This window comes from Oncorhynchus nerka, linkage group LG11 (genome assembly GCF_034236695.1).
Source record: "Oncorhynchus nerka isolate Pitt River linkage group LG11, Oner_Uvic_2.0, whole genome shotgun sequence".
Lineage (NCBI taxonomy): Eukaryota > Metazoa > Chordata > Actinopteri > Salmoniformes > Salmonidae > Oncorhynchus > Oncorhynchus nerka.
This window is the reverse complement of record NC_088406.1, coordinates 47,189,117-47,209,959: the sequence shown is the minus strand read 5'-3', so window position 1 is coordinate 47,209,959 and position 20,843 is coordinate 47,189,117. Positions and strand designations below refer to the sequence as shown.

General features: G+C 44.6%; 1 protein-coding gene across 2 annotated transcripts in view; it reads left to right on the top strand.

The window, feature by feature from the left end:
- Positions 1-19,568, top strand: part of LOC115137010 (tumor necrosis factor alpha-induced protein 2-like) — a 41,472-nt gene extending 21,904 nt beyond the window's left edge. For both annotated transcript variants that reach the window (XM_029672983.2, XM_029672982.2), the window contains exons 4-13: positions 7,118-7,793; positions 8,131-8,245; positions 8,924-9,034; positions 9,565-9,665; positions 10,169-10,282; positions 12,319-12,454; positions 13,840-13,962; positions 14,161-14,316; positions 15,163-15,284; positions 17,945-19,568. In XM_029672983.2, the coding sequence (XP_029528843.2) occupies positions 7,118-7,793; positions 8,131-8,245; positions 8,924-9,034; positions 9,565-9,665; positions 10,169-10,282; positions 12,319-12,454; positions 13,840-13,962; positions 14,161-14,316; positions 15,163-15,284; positions 17,945-18,227 (1,937 nt within the window). In that variant the 3' untranslated portion in view covers positions 18,228-19,568. The remainder of the gene's footprint in view (positions 1-7,117; positions 7,794-8,130; positions 8,246-8,923; positions 9,035-9,564; positions 9,666-10,168; positions 10,283-12,318; positions 12,455-13,839; positions 13,963-14,160; positions 14,317-15,162; positions 15,285-17,944) is intronic.
- Positions 19,569-20,843: the final 1,275 nt, after the last annotated feature.

The following is a 20,843-nucleotide window of genomic DNA, read 5'->3' as shown; positions in this document are numbered from 1 at the left end:
GCATTCAGTGTGTGAGGTCAAGTGAAAAGGACTCAAGGAGCCTGACAGTATATAAGCCAATTACATTAGGGCGGAAAAACCACAGATTGAATGAAAGCCATAAAGTAGGGCTTGATCTCAGGGGCATCATGCACCCATTGTTTTAGAGGTGTCAGGAAGTATGTGACAAAAGCTTTTTCCTGCAATCTACAGCCATAATCACTATGTAAAAAGAGTATATTTTTCTGCATTAGTTATCGAAGCATACCTCTTTGCCCGTTACAATTTCATTTTAATGAGTGTTTTATTCTGACTGCTATAAATCACACATATTAATGTACTGCACGGACATGCCTAGGATATTACATCGAAGTTACAACACAGTACATGGGCTCATAACACACATCATTAACACAGGCACATATCATCTCATCCTCACGAATACACAAACATCAAAATATTATCATAAAGTGCCAGATTACATTTAAACCAGGCATTTTTATATCTAAGCATACTTCTTGAGCTGTCTGTACACTTCCTCACTTCCCTCATCAACTCATCCCTGACCATATATATATGTAGGGTTTTTCTTTATTTTATCAATACTATGAAATAACACATATGGAATCGTGTATTAACCAAAGAAGTATTAAACAAATCAAAGTCCTTTGCCTTCATGACAGCTTTGCACACGCTTGGCATTCTCTCAACCAGCTTCATGAGGTAGTCACCTAGAATGCATTTCAATTAACAAGTGTGCCTCGTTAAAAGTTCAATTGTGGAATTTCTTTCCTTCTTTAATGCGTTTGAGCCAATCGGTTGTGTTGTGACAAGGTAGGGGTGGTTGTAGAGATGGTCGCCTCGCTTCGAGTCCATAGGAAATTATGCAGTATTTTGTTTTTTTATGTAATATTTCTTACACTGTTACCCCAGGAAATATTAAGTTTTATTACATACAACCGGGAAGAACTATTGGATATATGCGCAATGTCAACTTACCAACATTAAGACCAGGAATACAACTTTCCCGAAGCGGATCCTCTGTTTGGACCACCACCCAGGACAATGGATCTAATCCCAGAAGCCGACCCAAAACAAAGGCGCTGCAGAAAGGGCAGATGGTGCGGCCTCCTGGTCAGGCTCCGTAGACGTGCACATCACATCTCCACTCCCGAGTATACTACTCGCCAATGTCCAGTCTCTTAACAAGGTAGATGAAATTCGAGCAAGGGTTGCCTTCCAGAGAGACATCAGAGATTGTAACATTCTCTGTTTCAAGGAAACATGGCTCTCTCTGGATATGTTGTCGGAATCGGTTCAGCCACTGGGCTTCTCCATGCATTGCGCCAACAGAGATAAACACCTCTCTGGGAAGAGGAAGGGCAGGGGTGTATGCTTCATGATTAACAACTCATGGTGTAATCATAACATACAGGAACTCAAGTCCTTCTGCTCACCCGACGAAGAATTCCTTACAATCAAATGCCGGCCATATTACCTCCCAAGATAATTCTCGTCAGATATCATCACAGCTGTGTACATTCCCTCTCAAGCAGACACCAAGACGGCCCTCGAGGAACTTCACTGGACTCTATGTAAACTGGATACCATATAATACACTCGATCACTGCTACTCTAACTTCCGCGATGCATACAAAGCCCTCCCCCGCCCTCCCGTTGGGCAAATCCGAACACGATGCCATCTTGTTCCACTGGATGTACCAGTGACTAGAACCATTTAACGCTGGTCTGACAAATCGGAATCCACGCATCAAGATTGTTTTGATCACGCCGACTGGGATATGTTCCAGTCAGCCTCAGAGAACAACAGTGATCTATACGTTGACTCGGTGAGTGAGTTCATAAAGAAGTGCATTGCAGATGATGTACCCACTGTGACTATTAAAACCTACCCTAACCAGAAACCGTGGATGGATGATGGCATTCGCGCAAAACTGAAGGCGTGAACTACCGCATTTACCCATGTAAAGAGGTCTGGGAATATGGCTGAATATTAACAGTGTAGTTATTCTCTCCGCAAGGCAATCAAACAAGCAAAATGCCAGTACAGGGACAAAGTGGAGTTGCAATTCAACGGCTCAGACACGAGACGTATGTGGCAGGGTCTACAGGGAATCACAGACTACAAAATGAAAACCAGCCATGGCATGCTTCCAGACAAACTAAACACCTTCTTTGCCCACTTTGAGGATACAGTGTCACTGTTGTGGCCCGCTTACAAGGACTGGCCCCCCCTCTCCTCCTCCGTGGCCGACCTGAGTAAAATACTTAAACATGTTAACCCTTGTAAAGGCTGCTGGCCCAGACTGCATCCCTAGCTACGTCCTCAGAGCATGTGCAGACCAGCTGGGTGGTGTGTTTAAGGACATATTGAATCACTCCCAATCCCAGTCTGCTGTCCCCACATGCTTCAAGATGGCCACCATTGTTCCTGTACCCAAGAAGGCAAAGAGAACTGAACTCTGTCATCATGAAGTGCTTTGAGAGACTAGTCAAGGATCATATCACCTCCACCTTACCGGCCACCCTAGACCCACTTCAGTTTGCATACCGTCCAAACAGGTCAACAAAAGATGCATTCGCCATCGCACTGTACACTGCCCTATCCCATCTGGACAAGAGAAATACCTATGTAAGAATTCTGTTAGTTGACTACAGCTCAGCATTCAACACCATAGTACCCTCCAAGCACATCATCAAGCTGGAGGTCCTGGGTCTCAAACCCGCCCTGTGCATTTGGGTCCTGGACTTTCTGATGGGCCGCTCCCAGGTGTTGAAGGTAGGAAACAACATCTCCACTTCGGTAACCATCAACACTGAGGCTCCACAAGGGTACGTGCTCAGCCCCCTCCTGTACTCTCTGTTCACCCACGACTGCGTGGCCATGCACGCCTCCAACTCAATCTTCAAGTTTGCAGTTGACACAACAGTAGTGGGCTTGATTACCAACAATGACGAGACAGCCTACAGGGAGGAGGTGAGGGCACTCAGAATGTGGTGTCAGGAAAACAACCTCTCACTCAACGTCAACATAACAAAGGAGATGATTGTGGACTTCAGGAAACAGCAGAGGGAGCACCCCTATCCACATCGAAGGGACAGCAGTGGAGAAGGTGGAAAGTTTTAAGTTCCTCGGTGTACACATCACAGACAAACTGAAATGTTCCACCCATAAAGACAACCTCAGAAGGCTGACAAAATTTGGCTTGTCAACCAAATCCCTGACAAACTTTTACAGATCCACAATCGAGAGCATCCTGTCGGGCTGTATCACAGCCTGGTACGGCATCTGCTCCGCCCTCAATCGCAAGGCTCTTCAGAGGGTGGTGAGGTCTGCACAACGCATCACCGGGGGCAAACTACCTGATCTCCATGACACCTACAGCACCCCATGTCACAGGAAGGCCAAAAAGATCATCAAGGACAACAACGACCCGAGCCACCCCCTGCTCACACTGCTACCATCAGAAGGCGAGGTCAATACAGATGCATCAAAGCTGGGACCAAGAGACTCAAAAACAGCTTCTATCTCAATGCCATCAGACTGCTAAACAGCAATCACTAACTCAGAGAGGCTGCTGCCTACATTGAGACCCAATCACTGGCCACTTTAAGAAATGGATCACTAGTCACTTAAAACAACACCACGTTAAATAATGCCACTTTAATAATGTTTACATATCTTACATTACTCATATCATATGTATATACTGTATTTTATACCATCTATTGCACATTGCCTATGCCACTCGGCCATCGCTCATCCATATATTTATATGTACATATTCTCATTCACCCCTTTAGATTTGTGTGTATTAGGTAGTTGTTGGGAAATTGTTAGATTACTTGTTAGATATTACTGGACTGTCGGAACTAGAAGCACAAGCATTTCACTACACTCGCATTAACGTCTGCTAACCATGTGTATGTGACCAATACAATTGGATTTGGTTTGATATGATTTTGATTTGATACAGAAGATAGCCCTATTTGGTAAAATACCAAGTCCATATTATGGCAACAATAGCTCAAATAAGCAAAGAGAAATGACAGTCCATCATTACTTTAAGACATGAAGGTCATTCAATACGGAAAATATCAAGAACTTGGAAAGTGCAGTTGCAAAAAGTGCTATGATGAAACTGGCTCTCATGAGCCAGAAAATGAAGACTCAGAGTTACCTCTGTTGCAGAGTTAAAAGTTCATTAGAGTTACAAGCCTCAGAAATTGCAGCCCAAATAAATGCTTCCCAGAGTTCAAGTAACAGACACATCTCAACATCAACTGTTCAGAGGAGACTGCGTGAATAAGACCTTCATGGTCGAATTGCTGCAAAGAAACCACTACTAAAGGACATCAATAAGAAGGAGAGACTTGCTTAAGCGAAGAAACACGAGCAATGGACATTAGACCGGTGGAAATCCAAATGAGAGATTTGTGGTTGCAACCGCCGTGTCTTTGTGAGACGCAGAGTAGGTGAACGGATGATCTCCGCATGTGTGGTTCCCACCGTGAAGCATGGAGGAGGAGGTGTGATGGTGTGGGGGTGCTTTGCTGGTGACACTGTCAGTGATTTATTTTGAGTTCAAGGCACACTTAACAAGCATGGCTACCACATGATTCTGCAGTGATACGCCACCGCATCTGAGTTGCGCTTAGTGGGGCTGTCATTTGTTTTTCAACAGGACAGCCAGTCTGTGTAAGGGCTAATTGATCAAGAAGGAGGGTGATGGAGTGCTGCACAACCAACCGACCTCAACGCTATTGAGATGGTTTGGGATGAGTTAGACCGCAGAGTGAAGGAAAAGCAGCCAACAAATGCTCAGCATATGTGGGAACTCCTTCAAGTCTGCTGGTAAAGCATTCCAGGTGGTTCCAAGCTGGTTGAGAGAATGCCAAGAGCGTGCAAAGCTGTCATCAAGGCAAAGGGTGGCTACTTTGGTTACTACATGATTCCATATGTGTTATTTCATAATGTTGATGTCTTCACTATTATTCTACCTTGTAGAAAATAGTAAAAATAAAGAAAAACCCTAGAATGAGTAGGTGGTTCCAAAATGTTGACTGGTACTGTATGATATATATATGTATATGCCTTTCTTTGATGGCCTAGTTATACCCTAACACAGCAGCGTTAGGACACTCCTGGTTTACAGGCCACATCAAGTCACATTAAGCTGGCTTGCAAGGTGATGTGTAATTCCTATTGGAATCCAGCCAGAGTTAGGATATCCAACCATTTGAACTTCTAATCACCCGCAACCTGCATTCAGAATGACTGCCAGGGTAGGGAAGATTGAATACTGAGACTATCTCAATCATCTAAACTGGAACAACCATCTCAGTAACAGATGCAATAAGCCCAACTTCTAAAAAAAATTGATTAGTTTAGAAAAATATATGCTATTTATCTTTGTGTAGCATACAATTATTCAACCAATCAATGCAAAAACACAGGTTTTAAAACAAACAATTCTTAAAATCACCCTGCAATAGAGCATGCTGTGAAGATATGATGTACAGGTAGGGTTCTATGTACAACACTTAATGCCTTCCAAAGAACCCTTTTTTCCTTCCAAAGGATATCATAAGAAATGTTTTGAAAAACTGGACAAATCTGAGCGCGCGCGTGCCCTTGTATGACGGCTCTACTTTGTTTTATCCTCTAGTTGAGGACCAAAGGGCTTCTTAACAGCTTCTACCCCCAAGCCGAAAGACTCCTGAACAACTAATCAAAGGGCTACCCAGACCCCTCTTTTACGCTGCTGCTACGCTCTGTTCATTATCTATGCATAGTCACTTTAACTCTTCCTACATGTACATATTACCTCAATAACCTTGACTAACCGGTGCCCCCCCCCACATTGACGCTGTACCGGTACCCCCTGAATATAGAGCCTCGCTATTGTTATTTTACTGCTGCTGTTTCATTATTTGTTACTTTTATTTTTCAATTTTTTACTTATCCATTTTTTACTTAACACTTTTTTTTCTTAAAACTTCTTAAATCATTGTTGGTTAAGGGCCTGTAAGTAAGCATTTCACTGTAAGGTGAAATGTACCTGTTGTATTCAGTGCATGTGACAAATACAATTGAATGTGATTTGATTTGATTTGATTTGACACACAGACTTTTCTGTGAACTGAATCAAAAAGGACTGTTAGACGTAAAGTACGGGCTTGGTCTTGACAGTCAGACTTCGTTGATTTTGACGGGCTGTGTTGCTCCTCCCAGAGGGCGAGGGGTGATGTCAGAGAGGAGTGTCTGGTGACTTCGATGGGAAATGGTCGACTTCATCACTGGTTTTAGTACTTAATTTAAAAACTTTTTCTCAGACCACGTCAGAGTAAGAGAGGATGAGATCACCTCAATGGGTGAGACTGGACTCTAAAAGTCTGTGTACACTTAACGGAACTCTCTGAAGCCAAGACGGAGTTCCACAAGAAATACAATTTCTCCACTTTAATGCAAAGCACTGTGTACTTTTATTAAATACTATTCCATAGCTATGCTAGCCGTATAAGGGGCCTCAACCTGATAGGGAAGCGTCTAAGGAGAGGACAGTGAGTGGACACACGATTAGCCATTCTGTGGGAATCTACTGTAGGGTGATTTATGTTTGGCACCCACATGTCCCTGATGGGATCTTTTGAAGTGTGCAACTGAAGTCGAGATGAAACTAACCCACCTCCAGAGAGATCGGTCTAACCGTGTCCAATCTGCCCAAAAACAACACGCCAAGAAGGGACAAACAACATCTGTCTCTCAGGCCTGGAGCCTCTGATATGGATAGGACCTGATGTGGGAACCTGTGTAGGAAGTGACACTGTGGCTTAGCCTTTAGCTTGACGCGAAAACAAACATAGCTCTTTGACACGTTCAAAGCAAAGAATAGTCATGTTTATTTGAGTGGGTCTTGGATTTACATAGGACTTGATCCATTTGACCAGGTCGTGGGTTGTGTACCATAACAGATAGGCAGGTGAGAGCCCAGACCTTTCCATTAGTATCGTGTCTCCATTATACCTTTTGACTTCATACAGCTGTATTGCCTACGCATGGTTTATCATGTGTTATGTGGAGTTGTATCACGCATTTTCCTCCTCTCTCCTTTAGTTCTAGAAATTCTGCAGCTGGTGACTAAGAGAGACCTGTTCCTGGCTGACACACACATCCTGGAGCTGGAGCAGGAGTGTAACGAGGCGGCCGCTGCGACCCTGCCCTCTTCGCCAGCAGGTGGTGCTGTCCCAGAGGACCTCAACAGCCCCGGGAGCAAAGACGGCGGCAGGCGCAAAGCTAAAGACGTGGAGCTGCTGTACGAAGCCCTGCAGAAGGAGCTGTGGGCGGTGGTGCGTGAGTCACTCCGCTCCCCTACGGCGGGGCCCAACCTGGGGCTGGTGGTGCAGGTGCTGCAGCAGGAGGAGCAGGCGGACCGGGACTGGGCGCAGGGTGAGGGGGCGCTCCCCGGAGGCCCCAGACCCAGGCAGCTGAAGCAGCAGTGGAAGGAGGCGTTGGCGGAGGCAGCAAACGGGAGCCTTCCCCAGAGGAACGAGGCCCGGGGCGGGGAGCTGGCGGACTACCTGGACAGGGTGCGGACCCGGGTGGTGGAGGACCTGGGGGCGGCCAAGAGGAACGTGGTGCCAGTGTACCCAGAGGAGTATGAACCCTTCCAGGTGTACCTACAGAGCTACCACCAGGCGGTGGCCCGCAGACTGCAGAGCATCACAGACGACCAGCTGCTGATTACTGATATCTACTCTCTGCTGGACTGGCTCTACAACATCTATAACAAGTGGGTGTCCATCCATTCAATAATTGTGTATTGCAACTTGTGGTTTTATGCATATCAGATTCTGGAAGTAGCAGAATTGCATGAAAAACAAGAAAGAACAAAAGTATATAGCTAAATGTCAGGTTGTAAAGAACTTGCACAACTTGTCAGAAATGTTTCATTTCGTTTTCACTGCATGCTTTCACTGTAACGCATGTTACAAGGTAGTGTAATGTTATTGTCCATAATACTGTACATAAATACTGTCAATTATACTTCACATAAACAATCGTTTATTAGTTAAGTGTTACTGTATGAGTATGCCACTGACTCTGTCCTCCTACTGTAATCGCTCCAGGGATGTCCTTGGAACAGTCAGCATGACGATGCCCTTCAACAGGTCCAAGCTGGGGCCACTGTTGCCCTCGGAGACCGTGGACAAACTGGAGCTGGACTGCCTCAACTCCGTCAGGGTAAGGGCCGAACCATCCACCCCACAACCCCCGCCCCCCCCTTCATTTGGTGCGCCCCGTGTCTCCCTACCGGCCTAAGGAAAGGGTGCACCTATGGTCCTTCCTGTCCACCTAAAGGGAGGGCTATCACTCCGACCAGTGCAGCCAATCAGTGCGCGGCGTCTCAGGGTCAGCCCATGGGTTTTCCTGTCTGCAACGGCCACCACACAATAGAAGCCAGACAACAGGCCATTTAGCTTAGGTCATTATCAGGTCCAAGTAGGCTAGAACACTGTTGTATGTGTATTCCAGTCAGTGTTTGAGATGGAGGGTCCACGTAGGTAGATATGATAGTCCACAAGTAAATCCTGCAGTGGAAAAAGTGAACAGGGGTTATTGGCAGCGTGGCCTGTCGGCTGGCAATCACTCAGCTGGGTCAAGCAACAATGGGAGGAAACCTTAACTTAAAATACAGGGGGGTATTTACAAGGGGTTAGCTATTACTGGTGATATACTATATATCATAACAAACCAAGTCAGATTTACAGTATTGTATCATCTGTGATTCTATACCTTTTTCCATCTTGATGTCTTGATGGCATCAATTGGAAATATTTTGATGGTTTGTGGCTGGAGAGCTCACAGTGGTTCAGTGCATGGTTGAGTTGTGTCTGACCGCACGGTCTGGTTGCGTTTCAGGAGAAGGTGACCACAGAGCTGTCTCAGGTGCTGGACGAGGAGGAGAAGCGTTGGATGGAGACGCTGCACATCGAGGAGTATCAGATCACACTAGCTCGCACCGTCATCCAGGTACGCACACGCACGCATACACACACACACACGCATACACACACACACCAGGAGCTTATGTAAATAACTGATTTCTTCCCCTGATTTTGATGAGGCCGATGGTTTTGTATTGCACGCTAAATGTGGTCACTTTGTATTTTGAGGATAAGCTCATCCATCTGGTGGAGCAGAGAAAACATTCCTCAAGCAGCAGCCAAAGTCAATACAGACACTTCCCTTAGAACTCCATCACAGCTCACTGTTTTAGAGTCACTTCACTGGCCTCTAGTGGCCATGATTGATACTAACACCTTCTATACATCATCGTCATTCATGCGTCAGTTCATGTTTCACAGATGCGGTGGAAGAGAAAAAGAAAGCGTCTGTTAGCACTTCACACATAATACACATTTGCCAACGTAACATCGGGTGTGTGTGTGTGTCTGTGTGTCTGTGTGTGTGTGTGTGTGTGTGTGTGTGTGTGTGTGTGTGTGTGTGTGTGTGTGTGTGTGTGTGTGTGTGTGTGTGTGTGTGTGTGTGTGTGTTTGCAGAGGCTGCAGGTAGATCTTGAACAGTCGGCTGCCATCAACAGAAACCTGGGTTCCCGTGTGGCTCAGTGCAGTCTGAATGGTCTAGCTGACTTCCTGTACAGGTGAGAACACACTGTATCATTCCATATGACATACTAAGGCCTATAAAAAACTATATCATTCCATATGACATACTAAGGCCTAGAACACACAGTATCATTTCATATTACATACTAAAGCCTAGAACACACTGTATCATTCCATATGACATACTAAGGCCTAGAACACACTGTATCATTCCATATGACATACTAAGGCCTAGAACACACAGTATCATTTCATATTACATACTAAAGCCTAGAACACACTGTATCATTCCATATGGCATACTAAGGCCTAGAACACACTGTATCATTCCATATGGCATACTAAAGCCTAAAACAAAGTCTCTGTCATCCTTCATAGAATGACACAGGGCCAAACCTATAGTTTCCTCACTGCCAGCAACATTTTATTGTGCAATAATTCTAGAATATATCAACTGGAACCAACCAGTTCAACTGGAATATGGAAAGGAACATCTCTATGAGACATTCTAATACTGTTAAAACTGCTTAACTTCCAGCTTCCAAAGGAAAGTGGAGATGTTCCACGAGTGTCTGGTCAACATGGTTGGGGATAACGAGGACGGATATGTCTCCAAGACCATCGCCCTGGTCAACTGCTGTCCCCCTTTCAGGTAGGACTGTTGTAGCAGGATTAGCCTGCATTGTGTTATAGTAGGTCTATGCTGCAAAACGCAGCATCGTTTCGATATATTTTAAGTTATATATCTTGAAAACTGGATTGCAGACATGCAACTTTATCAACAATGGACTAATAAAACAAATACCAACATTTTGTTTTTGGGTGGAGTTTTCTTTTAACTACTCTACTCAAAAAAAACAGATTTGAGTATTTTGTCCATTAGTCCACTGTTAATACAGTCGCCCAAATTGGTGCATATCAGCCGTCAACCGTTTTCAAGTACAGAGAAAAAACTGTCTCGATTATGTGTTTTGCATCATAGTATTCCTTAAAACATGCATAAATCATGTACAGTGCCTTGCGAAAGTATTCGGCCCTCTTGAACTTTGCGACCTTTTGCCATATTTCAGGCTTCAAACATAAAGATATAAAACTGTATTTTTTTGTGAAGAATCAACAACAAGTGGGACACAATCATGAAGTGGAACAACATTTATTGGATATTTCAAACTTTTTTAACAAATCAAAAACTGAAAAATTGGGCGTGCAAAATTATTCAGCCCCTTTATTTTCAGTGCAGCAAACTCTCTCCAGAAGTTCAGTGAGGATCTCTGAATGATCCAATGTTGACCTAAATGACTAATGATGATAAATACAATCCACCTGTGTGTAATCAAGTCTCCTTATAAATGCACCTGCACTGTGATAGTCTCAGAGGTCCGTTAAAAGTGCAGAGAGCATCATGAAGAACAAGGAACACACCAGGCAGGTCCGAGATACTGTTGTGAAGAAGTTTAAAGCCGGATTTGGATACAAAAAGATTTCCCAAGCTTTAAACATCCCAAGGAGCACTGTGCAAGCGATAATATTGAAATGGAAGGAGTATCAGACCACTGCAAATCTACCAAGACCTGGCCGTCCCTCTAAACTTTCAGCTCATACAAGGAGAAGACGGATCAGAGATGCAGCCAAGAGGCCCATGATCACTCTGGATGAACTGCAGAGATCTACAGCTGAGGTGGGACACTCTGTCCATAGGACAACAATCAGTCGTATATTGCACAAATCTGGCCTTTATGGAAGAGTGGCAAGAAGAAAGCCATTTCTTAAAGATATCCATAAAAAGTGTCGTTTAAAGTTTGCCACAAGCCACCTGGGAGACACACCAAACATGTGGAAGAAGGTGCTCTGGTCAGATGAAACCAAAATGGAACTTTTTGGCAACAATGCAAAACGTTATGTTTGGCGTAAAAGCAACACAGCTCATCACCCTGAACACACCATCCCCACTGTCAAACATGGTGGTGGCAGCATCATGGTTTGGGCCTGCTTTTCTTCAGCAGGGACAGGGAAGATGGTTAAAATTGATGGGAAGATGGATGGAGCCAAATATAGGACCATTCTGGAAGAAAACCTGATGGAGTCTGCAAAAGACCTGAGACTGGGACGGAGATTTGTCTTCCAACAAGACAATGATCCAAAACATAAAGCAAAATCTACAATGGAATGGTTCAAAAATAAACATATCCAGGTGTTAGAATGGCCAAGTCAAAGTCCAGACCTGAATCCAATCGAGAATCTGTGGAAAGAACTGAAAACTGCTGTTCACAAATGCTCTCCATCCAACCTCACTGAGCTCGAGCTGTTTTGCAAGGAGGAATGGGGAAAAATGTCAGTCTCTCGATGTGCAAAACTGATAAAGACATACCCCAAGCGACTTACAGCTGTAATCGCAGCAAAAGGTGGCGCTAAAAAGTATTAACTTAAGGGGGCTGAATAATTCTGCACGCCCAATTATTTAGTTTTTGATTTGTTAAAAAAGTTTGAAATATCCAATAAATGTCGTTCCACTTCATGATTGTGTCCCACTTGTTGTTGATTCTTCACAAAAAAATACAGTTTTATATCTTTATGTTTGAAGCCTGAAATGTGGCAAAAGGTCGCAAAGTTCAAGGGGGCCGCATACTTTCGCAAGGCACTGTAAGTGTACAATGTATTCATTAGTCTGCTGTGACTGTGTGTGTGCAGGGGTTTTGTCCAGCGCTGTGTGCAGTGTGACCCTGCCATCAGTGAGGACTCAGCCAGGCGAGCAAACACTTCCTTGGACCGAATAGTCAACCAGGGAGTGAAGGTGCTGAGCGACAGACTGTATGAGCGCATAAGGGTAAGTGTTCTTAACACACAGACGCATGCAGGCGAACACACACACCACATACACACACTCACACAAAGGATTCATAAACACACCCATGATCACAGCTTTCCAAAACAACATGTAAACAACCTCAAATACGCGCACACACACACACGCACACACACACACACACACACACACACACACACACACACACACACACACACACACACACACACACAGCTGTCGTACTATACTTGTGAGGACTTTTTGGGGACCAACAATTGATTCCTATTCAAAATCCTATTTTCCCTAACCCCTAACCCTAAACCTTAACCCTAAATCGAACCCTTACCCTAACCAAATCAAATCAAATCAAATCATCAAATTTATTTATATAGCCCTTCGTACATCAGCTGATATCTCAAAGTGCTGTACAGAAACCCAGCCTAAAACCCCATACAGCAAGCAATGCAGGTGTAGAAGCACGGTGGCTAGGAAAAACTCCCTAGAAAGGCCAAAACCTAGGAAGAAACCTAGAGAGGAACCAGGCTATGTGGGGTGGCCAGTCCTCTTCTGGCTGTGCCGGGTGGAGATTATAACAGAAAACACCTAACCCTTACCTTAAACCTAACCTTAACCCCCAACCCTATTCCCTAAACCTAACCCCTAACCCTAATTCTAACCCTAACCCTAATTCTTACCCTAACCCAAAACCTAACACACAAACCTAAAATAGCCTTTCTGTCCTCACTTCTCTGAATTTTAGTTGGTTTACTATTCTTATGATGACTCCTGGTACTCACAAAAATAGTGAAACGTTTACACCCCCCCCCCCCCCCCCACACACACACACACACACACAGACACACACCCTCAAGCGTCCCTCTGTCTGCCAAGTGTCCCAGAATATAAAGCACATCTTATCAGTGTTCTCCTCATGGCTTGCCCTCAAAGTTCTCAGGGATGTGCTGAGGAACTGAGGCCCTAAAATAGACGCTCCAATGTGACAAACATGGTTAAATAAGATTAGATTGGCAGCATGCCACATAGTTACTGGCAGGCTATGAAGTTCCACTCCTCTTCAGTAGCCGCCATAGAGACGGGCATTGCCAGTCCTCCAGAGGCACAGAGCCGCATGTCGCATCCTCTTGACCGAGCTGGGGCTTTTTATGCTGTTGTCGTCGGGTAGGAAGTCACAATCTATGGAATTCTTGGTCCAAATGGGCCACACATCCTGATAGGAAGACACAACTCCAGTCGGACAGTGTAGTTATGCATCAAACAAGGATCTGACTCAGGTAACGTGGCCGTCTCCACACCCACATCTCTCTGCCTCCTTCTCTTCTTCATTCTCTCACAATTTTCCTGTCTCTCTCGCTCCCTCACATTTTCTCTCTCCTGGCCATATTTAGCCCTTCTTTGACAAGCTGGTGAAGAGGAAATGGCTGAACAACACAGAGACCTATGAGCAAATCGAGTCCCATATTAAGGAACACTTCAAGAAGTTCCGCCGGGTGGACAGCCCACCCTATCAGGTACATGGCAGAGACGCAGCAAGTAGGAGCCATGTAAACATGGAGAGGTGCTAAGGTCCTCCGGCACAATGTACACTAATAACTCAAAGTTCTGGTACTGTTTTTAATTCTAAGCAACATGTTTTGTTTTTATCGATTGACTGAATGGATGATTGGTTGACAGAATGGATGAATCAATCTTTCTCCTTGTTCTCCCAGGTCCTGGTGGGAGAGGTACATAGAAGGGTTCTGATGGAATACCTGCGCTCCATCATGAGGGGGAGGATCATCTGCACGTCACTCAGAATGAGGAAGAGGATGGCGGGGCGACTGCGCGACGAGGGCAAGCAGATCGAAGTGCTCTTCAAAGATCTGGTGAGCCATTCTAGAACAACTGTATTAGAGAAGCGTAGTCAGAGCAACAGTGCTGCCTGTGACATGAAGCAACGAACAGTGTGTGTGTGTGTGAGTGTGTGGGTTTGCACTCACGAGTGTGTGCTCATTAATCACGTTTGACTGGTATGTGGCCTGTCTGTGAGGGTTACTGAAACAACTCCAGATGAGTTCAAACAAAGGAGACAAGTGAAGAATGGATACTGTAGCCGAGATAGAGATGGATGATCAGACAGGCCGTATGCACAAGTGGGCAATCACCTCACCCCAGCCCACTCCCTATCCTTCCCCTGTGGCGTCCGCCCCTTGCTCTAGATAAAACATCCGTTTGTCACCTCTCTGGACAACAGGATAGCGTTGTTTACAGACGAGTGGTCTGGCATCCTGCCCTGGGCTTTAGAAGCCCTGACCGGCCTTTCAGGTCGAGTGGAGGACCAGGATGGACCTCTGGTCGACCACACGGTTTAGTCTTCTCAGTATAACAGGGTCCCTATGATGCTCAGGTAATTGAGTTTGCACGCTCAGTACTGTCGCTGTACTTCTAACCTTGGTGTTTTGGGTCTATGTTATCTGATGGTTCCCTCTAGTCAAACGAATGTGTGAACATCACCAATCTAGTTGTAACCATTAAGACTTGAAACCATGTAATCTAGTTCTGGGTTTAATCCGTTGCCAAGGTTTTAGATTCAAAGACTTTGAGTCAGAGAATAGCCAGTTGACCTGTCATGAGCTGCAGATGTATTTGAACATGAATAGCCCTGTTTAGACGGTTGTATCCTCATCTGTGCTGTGTAGAGGATCTGTTCTGATCACATCTCTCCCCTTTAGGAATCTCCCTCCTCCTGGCTGGACAGTGCTATCCCACACCTCTCTGAGATCATCCTCCTGGAAGACATCCCCTCCATCCAAATGGAGGTGGGGGTCCTGGTGAGGGAGTTCCCAGACATTCGGTAAGGAACACGGGAGGCAGCGATCACCTATGAGGAATGACAGTCATATTTTCAGGACTTCCATCGAGCCACACGATCACCAACATTTCCAAAAGCTCAGGTTGACTGAAACACCCCAAAACAAACATGGCTACTGTTCTGTCTTGATTGTGGATGGCAAATGAGGGACTTGTTAAAAGCAAACAAGAGCTGAGTCGTTTCCTTATTTTTATGGGGAGCTGTTTGGCTGTCGCTGGCGCACATGAAAGGATGGGGGGGGGGGGGGGGTCTTGTCCGTTTGTCCGTCTCGGGTCCTGGGCGAAGACGAAGCAAAAACACGGACTTCCTGCCCAGGCGTGACATGGTAGCTGTGTAGCATAACCTGGCGTTGGCAGCCGGCTACTAAAGAGTCCCGTAGGAACACACAGGCGTGAGGAGGCAGTCCTCAATGGAATCTTTTTCTAAATTAAGATTTGTCTCCATCCTTAACTCATAACAGACCCACATGTATTGTTTGGAATCTTGACTTGGATCTGGTGAATGCTAACCGTTGCCCTCTGGGTTCTCCCAGTTCCTTTTGAAAACAGGAACTGTAACGTACAATCCTAGTCTCATACTATCCTGTATATTATGTAGAATAATACCCTCATTGGGTTTATGGCATCATTCGCTCCAAAAACCAATTGCAATCAACTGGTTTCATGTAACTGCTGGTTAAGCCTCCGTAGTAGCTAACAGGAAAATAAAGTTTAAATTCAGGTTTCCCGGAAGCCAAGAAGCCCACCACTTTATCGTTGTATTCTTTTGGGTGATAGTCACTGGTCATGGTGGGAATTGAGTTTAGGCTCCATCATCAAAATCAAATCAAGTGTTATTGGTCACATACACATATTTTGCAGATGCTATCGCGGTTGTAGAGAAATGCTAATGTTCCTAGCTTCAACTGTGCAGTAATACCTAACAATACAAAAAAACACACGCAAATCTCCCCAAAAAATTAAGTAAGGAATTGAGAAATATTAGACGAGCAATGTCGTTGTCCAGAATATAAATATAAATGTATATGATAGTGTTTGTAGACAATATGGACAGTATATGAATAGAAAAGGTGTGTACAGCAGTAGTTATATAGGATAAGCCTTGACTAGAATACAGTATATACATATGAATTGGGTAAAACAGTATGTAAATATTGTTAAAGTGACCAATGTTCAATGACTATGTACATAGGGCAGCAGTGTCTAAGGTGCAGGGTTGAGTACGGGTGGTAGCCGATAAGTAGCAGTGACTAAAGTTCAGGGCAGGGTATTGGGTGGAGGCCGGCTAGTGGTGAATACTTAACAGTCTGATGGCCTGGAGATAGAAGATGGACTGTCTCCGCCTTCTAGATGGTAGCAGGGGTGAACAGGCCATGGCTCGGGTGGCTGATGTCCTTGTTGATCTTCTTGGCCTTCCTGTGACACTGGGTGCTGTAGATGTCCTGGAAGGCAGGAAGTGTGCCCCCGGTAATGAGTTGGACTGACTTCACTACCCTCTGGAGAGCCCTGTGATTGTGGATGGTACAGTTGCCATACCAGGTGGTGATACAGCCCGACAGGATGCTCTCAATGGTGCATCTGTAGAATTTATTCAACCTCTTGAAGCTGAAGACGCACTGTTGCGCCTTCTTCACCACACTTTCTGTGTGGATGGACAATTTCAGGTGGTCAGTGATGTGCCTGCCGAGGAACTTGAAGCGTTTCGCCCTCTCCACTGCGGCCCTGTCAATGTGGATGGGGGCGTGCTCCCTCTGCTGTCTCCTGAAGTCCATAATTATCTCCTTCATTTTGCATCATTTCGCCAGGGCCCTCATTTCCTCCCTGTAGGCGGTCTCATCATTGTTGGAAATCAGGCTCAACACTTTTGTGTCGTCTGCAAACTTGATGGTTGACTTGGAGACATGCGCGACCACGCAGTCATGGGTGAACAGGAAGTACAGGAGGGGCTGAGCACGCACCCTTGTGGCGCGCCCGTGTTGAGGATCAGCGTAGCGGAGGTGTTGTTGCTTATTTTCACCACCTGGGGTTGGCCCGTCAGGAAGTCCAGGACCCAGTTGCACAGGGAGGGTTTCAGACCCAGGGCCCCAAACTTAGTGATTAGCATGGAGAGCACTATGGTGTTGAAGGTAGTGGGTCTAGGGTGTCAGGTAAGGTGGAGTTACTACCGTCCTAGGGCTAGGGATGCTTTTAGTCTTCAGAGCTGGTTGTCATTCAGCCTCGTGCTGCTGCTCAGCTTGTGTCGCCACAGACAGGAAGCGGCATCAGAGCAGCTCCTGCTTTCCTGCAGGGAGACTTCCAGGGGCCAAGGTGTCGAATCGAAGGACAGTCAGGCACCCTCGAACAGGGACAGATGTTTTATTAATTTTGTGTGTGTGTTTGTATGTAAGTGTGTGAGCCAACCATTGGGAATGTTCTCTAACTAACTGTATTTTGCAAACTCTTTTGTCCATTTTTCCCTGTTCCTTAGTGACTTGCCTCAGGGCCGACTGCCCTCTCTATATTGTATTTTCATGATTTTCTTTATTCCTACCCTTATCATGTCCTTGTCCTTGTGATGGTTGACTCTGCCATTGCATATCAATTTTTATTGGTAGATCAAAACATGAACTAGACTAAGCCCTCTTTCTCCTCCTCTGTTTGCAGGAAGAAACATGTGTCGGCCATCTTGAACATCCGGGGGATGACTCGGCAGACGGAGCGCCAGGAGATCCTGAATATCGTGAAGGACATTGAGAACAGTGACACACTGACACGGCTGTCCCGCGACCGTGCCCTCTTCTCCGAGGTGCCCGTCACATCCGAGGTGCACTGCCTGAACTTGGGCCTGAGCCGCATCGCCCTCACTGCCTCGTCCTGCTTCTCCAGCCTGAGACCACGCCGCACCAAGAGGGCCCCGGTCAGAGAGGCGTACGACGACATACTCTAACGGCCCCAACCGCTCTGGAAACGTTCTGATGACTCAAGCAGACAGACAGCTGTTTAACAGCAAGTCACAATGGAGCTCGTTGTCATGTTCTGCACATGGTGCCGATACCAGGGGCAGACAGCACAACACATTTTGAAGTGGAACAACACATGGAAAGAATAGCCATGTTGTGACCTTTCACCTTTCACAGCCATCTAGATAAAGAAAGTGTGACGGCTGTTTCCCTTGTGAGCGATATGCCTAGTCCTTGCTCATCTAGAGAAAGACTGGGGAAGAGCTTTCATAAGTGCAAATTTAAAAATACCAATTTAAGAGAACTTTGTGGACTTGAATCTCTGTGGTTTGTTGGTATTGACTCCTTTTGACAAAGGGCAGTGGAAAGAGACACAAGCAACATATTGGGGAAGATTCTTAATGCTGCACATACTGTATGTGACTATGAGGGTTACATAGGAACTATGGTTTAAATCAGTACTACTGATAAAGAGCACTGTTTGGAAAAAATAAATCAAAATGTCACATATAATCTCATAACGTGCTGACATTGATATGGGTAAAGTTGGAGTCTGTTTTATAGTTGCACACGATAAAGGCTCGATCTAAGGTACTACATCATTTTTATTATATATCATCTCTGTGCTGATTTTCATTGTATTTAAAATAAAAGATTCATAGTTTATTTTCACTTTGTGATATACAGTATATGGGCTAATGTATGTTGAGCAACTCAAGAGATGATTGAAGCCTGTGTGAATGGATGACATCATAACAAGCCTATTTATGTACCAAACCAATGAACGTATTTATTGTCGTGTGGTTTGATTGTCTTGTAATCAATGTCAAACTCTAAATCCCAGTCAAACTAATGTATAGTCATTTCAAGCATGTGTTTTCTCCAGGTTTTATCAAATGCTGAGACCCTGACTAAAATAATCTGACAGCCATCATTGAAGATTAAGACAAAGATTATTTTCAGATGTGTACTTTTACCTCTGTAAATTAAACAGTTAATAATTACTGTTATTCATGATTGTTGATCATTTAAATATTGTAATCCTCAGATAATTAGATTGATACTTAGATTGTTAGTCATGATTGACGCACCTTTTTATTTGATTTTAATTAGCCGTATTCTTCTTCTTTTTTTTATACCAACAAGCAGACATTGTAGACTGAGACTACTCCACCTGTTCTTTGGTCGCACACTGATTTAAAACGTTTCATCGGTTCACCCTGCCTGTGATGTTCCATAATTGAACAGCTGGATGCACTAATCGATCTACCTTGAAATTGTACATAAATCATTGAATTAAATGAGAATAAACGACAACAGAGATCAAATATTTTGGCTATGTTTTAAATGACCATCAAGGATGGGATATTGATGGGACCTCACTCCCAAATCATCTCAGTGTTTTGAAGGGCCTGCTGTTCACTTTCCTTTATTTCATTGACGAGAGAGGGTTAAACCAATCATGTAATGTTTTCATTGACAGAGCTGAGCTGACAACTCCTGGGTAACCAACCTGAATGGAAAACAAGGTTCACAAACAGATCTTACCATGCGCTGTCTGGATGGAGTCATCTGCCGTAGCTGTTTTCTGGCACCTAACTACAGGGTCAGAAAGCTACAGCACAACTGTTGTGTGTAGGTCTGCATCTATTTGTGTTTTACAATGCTATTTCTTTCTGTTTTGTTTTCCACCCATCCACCCAAAGAGTCCCCAGGGGTGTTACAGAGACGAGACTCAAGCTTGGTTTCCGAAAGAAAACAGCAGGGGGGGTCATATGGGAATGTGGTGTATTTGGGCAACGTGGAAAAAGTGCTTGGTCGGTTCAGGAGTATAGGACTTCTAATAATGCTTACAGAGAAGCTATTCTTCAGTAAACAGAGCTTTCCTGTTGTCCAACTAGGTGGCAAAATAAAATGTTTAGTTGAGCCAAATGTACACCACTCAGTGGGAGAAAACTTCCTGTAGTCGTTTTTTACCAAGAAGCTTTTCTGTTACACTTTCATGTAACGTAACAATAGTAATTTACCTTAACAACAACAAAATCAACAGCAACCATTTGAGCCTGCAGTGTGTTTAGTACACAGTGGTGGCCCTCCAGGCCCTGGCTCTCTTCTACTCCACCAGGGTGTTCAATCTTCTCTCAGAGAATTTTGTATTATTCTTTACATAAATCCGAGACACTCCATTTAGTACGATATGCTACGTTTCACATGTGGTGTAGTAATTTGTGGATTTCCATCATCCATTTCGTATGATATGTTACAAATTACAATTCGTATGATATGTTACGATTTTTGCTAAAGTTAAAAATGTTACGAATTTGCAAAACCTACAATATGTTACGAATAGTTAGGGTTAGGGGAAGGGTTAGCTAACATGCTAAGTAGGTGTAAAGTAGCTTAAAAGTATTAAACAGTTGAAAAGTTGGTCAAATTTGAACATGCACCCTTTGGGTTGCTAGACGTTTGCGTTATACATCCACCCCGACCAACCATCCTCCTATCCATTTTTTACCTTAAGTAGCCATCTGACTTATTTAACCATACCAAAAATAACATACAGTATCAAAACTAATATACTAATTTGAGTGCCGCGAATATAC